Here is a 6,431-nt window from a genome sequence, read left to right as displayed (position 1 = left end):
ACAATCAGGTAGAAAACACACACACACACACACACACACACACACACACACACACACACACACACACACACACACACACACACGCAAACACACAGGGCCTAGTTTTATTGTGTCTCTTGCTGTGGCACACAGATACCCTGTCTCTTTCTGTGTCAGAGTGAAACCCCAGGAACAGCAGCAGGTGTTTCTGTGGTTTCCCAAAAACAGCATCAGTTGTGTCTGTGGCTGTCGAGTTGAACTGTTTTCACAGAGGCTGAATTCTCACAACTGCCTTTGTACCAGACACTAGGTGTGGCCAGGACTGATGGTAAGAGTGTGGCTTCCTGCTCAATAGGTTCCATGTAAAAACGATGATGACAGTCAGTGAAACAGCAAGTCAACTTGTTTGATGAGACTCGTACCCCTGTTATACCGGGTCTGGTCAGCAGGTGTCAGTATAGTATTAGCACACAGGAAATAGCCTCTCTTTATCAGACCCTTTAACTCTAATGGCCACTGCACTGGATGTTTGGTAGTGGATGTTTGGTAGTGGATGTTTGGTAGTGGATGTTTAATTTATACGTGTTTAAAATATATAAAAGAAATGAACAGAGGGGTATCTTTTTGGGTACATTCCGGTCTTCCCACGTCTAAAGCATTCCAAGAGGATGAGGACATTCTGAAGGGCGTTTCTCTTTGTGTGCTATTAGTTCAGCATCATCCTCCATTTGTGTTAGAACAGCATCATCCTCTGCCTGGTAACAACAATACTGCTGACATCTACGTTGGCCAAACGAATCTCATAACATGATATCAATGTTAGTGATGAGTGTGACAGAGTGACACACAGTAACGTGTCTGTGTCTAATTAAGATTCTGATTGTGAGAAGAGTCCCACCACTGATCCAACATGTAATCTGAACGCTGCATAAACATTGAGAGGTACTTCAGGCATCTCTGTTAACGTCAACACAAACAGACAAACTGACCCTTGGCCAACATCTACAGACGCAGACCTGCCCTGGCACCAACATCTACGGTGTCAAATAGCACCTCCGTATCCCGTTAGAAATCAACGTTCTCAGAAGCTTTTGCCCCTTGCTCTTCCTACTACCAACGACAACAATGCATTTATTGCATTTTAAAGCCTATGACCAGGAAATGTGGAGACATGCACGTTATCTGGATGGACTGATATGAAACAGGGTTGTCCAAGAGAGAGATGACAAAGAGAGGGATGAGAAAGAGAGGGATGAGAAAGCTGTTTGAGGCGAGGAGAGGAGGACAGACAAAGGAACAGACAAAATCCTCTGAAACTTTGACTCAGAGTCAAAAAAGACAGTTTAATGCACATCCTTGCACTTCCTTACAGACATGTTTCTGACGTGTCCATTCCTTCACTCCTGCCTTACTGGGTACAGACAGAGGTTCATAAAACAGCAGATGGACACAGCCATGAAAAGCTGTAGATACATCCCTAGATACATGTCACTAGTATACATTACTAAGCATACAAAATACAGCGGTTCTAATGTGTGTGTTCTTGGTTGTGTCTTGGACACTTTGTTTGGGTTCTGGGACAGGGTTTCCCTGCAGAAAGGCAGGGGCGGAGCTAGACGGAGTCACTCTGTTTGACCTTCTGACCTTTTCTTCTTCATTATGTACACAACCTCTCTCACCTACACAAACACTCTGGAGAGAGAAACACAGGGTCAGTTACACACACACACACACACACACACACACACACACACACACACACACACACACACACACACACACACACACACACACACACACACACACACGCACATGTTTGCATGATACAGAATGATATACAAAGATGTGACTAACTGAGGTCAAAACAGCTGCTGCTGCAGGTTGCTGGACTTGAACCTGAGCCGTCCTCCACACACAGAGACACAATTAACCATCTAAAGATGTCCAGCAGCCTCTGAGGCCTGGGGTGGATGTCAGCCTCTGAGGCCTGGGGTGGACTGGGGTGGATGTCACAGATAGGCCAGGCTCTCTCACGCAGACTCACCTTTACACAAAGCCTTGACTCCCGCTGGTCCTGGAAGAAAGCAGGAAGGGGTTAAAAGAGTAAGACACTCCCACATGACCTACTCTCAGCCTCTGACTGGCGGTTCTGGTAAAGGAAGAAATGTATGCTGTCTTTCAGGGGCTGGGGGCTGTTTCTATCCTGTTAGTTGTGTTGGGAATGGTGTGTGTGTGTGTGTGTGTGTGTGTGTGTGTTTTAAGCCCTCTCAGCAGGAGAATGGATCCGTTATGGCCTGTGACACTAGGCGGTATCTACGCTGCTTCCTGCCCTGTTAACCCCTTATCTGCTGTCTCTTCTCTCTCTCCTGGCTGGCTGCTCTCTGCCTGTTGACTCATGGTAATGTGAAGAGTTTGTCTGTGCGGTGGATCGTATGAAGTCATTTTTAGAAGCTAAACGCCGCCGCCCCCCCCCGCCCCTCCTCCCATAAAGACACCCATCCACAGACACTCCCCATGAGGAGCCTTCCATGTATGGCTGGTCATTAGGGGGGGGACAGCTGCCCCCCCACCCCCCACCTCCCATCCTCCCAACATACCAGCAGAACACTGAGACAGAACAGCAATGACACAGAGAAACAGCTCAACCCAGCTCAAAACCCTGCTAACCCCACTAACCCCTCTAACCCCACTAACCCCTCTAACCCCTCAAAACCCTGCTAACCCCACTAACCCCTCTAACCCCTCTAACCCCTCAAAACCCTGCTAACCCCACTAACCCCTCTAACCCCACCAACCCCTCTAACCCCTCAAAACCCTGCTAACCCCTCTAACCCCTCTAACCCCTCTAACCCCTCTAACCCCTCTAACCCCACTAACCCCTCTAACCCCTCTAACCCCCCTAACCCTCTAAACCAATCACCTTGTTCTGCTTAGTCGAGGAGGGAGGGATTAGAGGAGGGCAAGGTTTGGACGGTAGGATAGGTTTAACTCCTTCAGTGCCGAGGGTGAATAAAGTCGCCCAAACTGTCAACATTCCAGAGTGCCAAGGGTGACTTTATTCACCAGAAACGCACCAATGATGATGCTTCATTTTGTAGCCAATCAAAGTGTTGTTGCTAGGTAAATACCAACCACATAGAACACTTGGCCCTCTAGGTGGTGAGCGTTCTGGAACTCTCAGAGAACTCTAAGGGTGGAGGTAGGGAGGAGAGAGGAGAGCCGGTGTAGGGAAAGGTCATTTCAACTGCCGTGATACAGCAGGAGAGCAAAGCCTAAAGTAGCGTCACCTGACCAAGACGAGGTGATGTGATTGGTCCCTGACTACCTCTGGATGTACAGTAGCTCTGTAAAACGACACGGCGTTAACAGCAGTGTAAAACCATCCACCGTGGTAGAAACATCTCCTCCACGTCAAAACCATTAACACTTCTCTCTCTCTCTCTCCCTCTTCCTGTCTCTCTCCCTCTTCCTGTCTCTCTCCCTCTTCCTGTCTCTCTCCCAGTCACACTCTCAATCGGTTTCTCTTCCTCTACATCCCCCTTTCCTCTGTCCTCCCCCTCCTTGGCCCCTCCCGTCTGTGTTTTTAGGAGTTCTGTGAGTGTCCTCTCCTCTGTGGAGGGAGGGAGGGAGGGAGGGAGGGAGGAGCCGGGCTAGGAACAGCCAGATAGCTGCACATGGCTCCATTCCTCCTCCCTCCCTCCTCTCTGCTCTCTGCTCCCTCCTCCCTCCTCCCTCCTCTCTGCTCCCTCCTCTCTGCTCCCTGCTCCCTGCTCCCTACTCCCTCCTCCCTGCTCTCTGCTCCCTCCTCTCTGCTCTCTGCTCCCTCCTCCCTCCTCCCTCCTCCCTCCTCTCTGCTCCCTCCTCTCTGCTCCCTGCTCCCTGCTCCCTCCTCCCTGCTCTCTCCCTGCTCCACTGGCATTAAACCAGCCTGTAAACCAGCCAGGACAAACCCACTGCAGCTGCCTAACAGTTTGCACACACATACAGACATATCAATGTCGGGATGAGCAGGCATTTGCTTTTCAGTATTGCAATTTGGCTAACATGAATCTTTGCCACATTACCGCGTCTCAAAGCGTCTCCATGCTGGGGCTGTGTTGGGACAGATGAGACTTGGGAGGGTGGGGTGTGGGGGGTGGGGTGTTAGAGGGGTAAGGAGTCTGGGGGAGAGGGTCTGGAGTGGCTGGGGGGGGGGGGGGGGGTCTCAGAGTCATCCTCTAATGTGATGCTATGAGTTTGATGGTGCTGGAGAGAGCATCAGCAGGTTGTGTGATTACGCCAACCAAAATATCTGGGGGGTGGGGGTTAGGGTGCGTCTATGTGTGTGTGTGTGTGTTACTCACCTGTGTGTGTATGGTTGTGTGTGTGTGTGTGTGTGTGTGTGTGTTACTCACCTGTGTGTATGGTTGTAGCTTTACTTCCCCTTCTCAGAGTCTGGAATAATAACCTCTGTGGGAGGAGAGAGAGAACAGAAACAGGGGGATCGTTGAAATGATGATTTAACAACAGGTCATGATGGACCGGTCATGATGGACACGCCCATAATTCTGCTTTAATGTCATTATTCATTTCATTATTGTTCCCTTTATCTCCTTGTCATGTGTGGTATGTTATTCTGAACTATGATCTGAGCATATCCACACAAAACTTCAAGGTGTTACCTGTCACATGGCATCCTGCTTTCGCATCTGATCATCATATTTCTGATGTTATAAGCAGTTTAGTTTGGGTCTGGTTATTAGGCGGATGTCGGGCATTCATCTTAAGAGGTTAAAGGTCAGTGACTCTCACGTTTGAGCTCCAGCTTGCAGGCGATGGTGGCCTCTCCGTGGGAGTTCTTGGCCCTGCAGGTGTACACGCCCCCGTCGAAGCTGCACGGCTTCCGGATCTCCAGAGAGCACACGCCCTGGTTGGAGCTCTGGCGGAACTTAGGGTCGTCACAGATCACCATCATGTTCTTCATCCACTCGATCTTAGGCTGGGGGGGGGGGGGGGGAGAGGGAGGGATCAGCACCTGTTGTGACTGGACATTTCTGTTGCTATTGGACAGTGTGGCCCTTGCTGTGGACTACATCTCCCATGTCTCGTCTCTCAGATCTTTATGGAGAACTAGGCATGGCCAACGTTGTGGTCCTCTGTGGCTCAGTTGGTAGAGCATGGCACTAACAACGCTTAGGTTGTGGGTTTGATTCCCGCTGGGACCATATATACTGATAAATGTATCCACACACTGCAATGGAAGTTGCATATATTATTATTATTATTATTATTATTATATATATTAACCCAGGGACTACAAATCTGGTTGAGTTTGTAAAGAGGTAAAGAAGTGTCTGTCTGACTGTTCCTTCCTCCCAGCGGGCCAGTCTGTCCGTCCCTGTCTGTCCGTGTGGGGAGGGTAACCAAAGCCCCCGACCCAGGAACGCGCTGCTCCTCGGGGGAACAGTCTGGAATCTCACACATCCCCTTCCCACTGCCTCTCATTCCCCTTCCCACTGCCTCTCATTCCCCTTCCCACTGCCTCTCATTCCCCTTCCCACTGCCTCTCATTCCCACTGCCTCTCATTCCCACTGCCTCTCATTCCCCTTCCCGCTGCCTCACCACTTCTCTTAACGGCTCCTTGGAGACGCTTCCCCACGCAGGGCAACATCCCTTATTACAGCCTCAGGGGCACATTCTAGAATCATAGCATTCTAGCACTCATACCCCCCTCCTACACACCCCACTCAACCCCCCCCTTCCCCCATTGTGACACAGACACACCCCACTCAACCCCCCCCCTCCCCCATTGTGACACAGACACACCCCACTCAACCCCCCCTCCCCCATTGTGACACAGACACACCCCACTCAACCCCCCCTCCCCTATTGTAACACAGACCCCCCCCCCCTCTCTCTCTAGGGTCCCGAGGGTGTCTCGGACCCAGCCAGGCTGAGGCAGTGACACAACCCGCAGCGTAGCATAGCATAGCATAGCATAATATAATGTAGCATAGCATAGCATAGCTGAGGGGACAGGAGGGGTGAGTGGGGGAGCGATGGTGTCGGCCCCTCATGGTGTGACAGCCACACAGGTTTCTATAGGTTCCCAAACCTAGCTCAGTGTGTCCCTCTGCCCCTCCCGTAGGAAGGATTCTGGACCAGACCCCGGGGTGAGACCAGCGCAGAGGAGAGGACAGGCGCTAACGTGGCTAACCTCAGGGACTTTTACACTTATGAGCCTAATTTTTCAACAATCGCTCATGCCTTTCTCTCTCTTTACCTCTCATCTCCCCTCCTCTCTCCCCCCTTGTCTGAACGGTCTTGTCTGAACGGTCTTGTCTGAACGGTCTTGTCTGAAGGGTGGCTGAAATAGAGCCTCCTCTGATAGCAACCGATAGACACATACCCACATGAGGGGGACAGGAGGTCTTATCTCTCTCCCTCCTATACCCCCCCCCCCCCCCCCCCC

At 50.9% G+C, this 6,431-nt stretch overlaps 1 protein-coding gene and 1 long non-coding RNA gene across 4 annotated transcripts in view; both read right to left on the bottom strand.

Moving 5' to 3' along the window:
- Positions 1-1,302: 1,302 nt before the first annotated feature.
- Positions 1,303-2,056, bottom strand: LOC310809035. Its single transcript, XR_014554387.1, has 2 exons — positions 2,024-2,056; positions 1,303-1,671 (listed from the first exon to the last, which is right to left on the bottom strand). It is a non-coding gene; the product is annotated as an uncharacterized lncRNA (long non-coding RNA).
- Positions 2,057-4,372: 2,316 nt separating this feature from the next.
- mybpha (myosin binding protein Ha) overlaps positions 4,373-6,431 on the bottom strand; it is a 21,440-nt gene continuing 19,381 nt past the window's right edge. For all 3 annotated transcript variants that reach the window (XM_083674376.1, XM_083674375.1, XM_083674377.1), the window contains 2 exons: positions 4,771-4,957; positions 4,373-4,428 (listed from right to left, as the gene is read on the bottom strand). In XM_083674376.1, coding sequence (XP_083530502.1) covers positions 4,394-4,428; positions 4,771-4,957 — 222 coding nt within the window. In that variant the 3' untranslated portion in view covers positions 4,373-4,393. The remainder of the gene's footprint in view (positions 4,429-4,770; positions 4,958-6,431) is intronic.

Source organism: Argentina silus (assembly GCF_951799395.1).
Source record: "Argentina silus genome assembly, chromosome: 8".
Lineage (NCBI taxonomy): Eukaryota > Metazoa > Chordata > Actinopteri > Argentiniformes > Argentinidae > Argentina > Argentina silus.
This window is presented reverse-complemented; position numbering and strand designations above follow the sequence as displayed.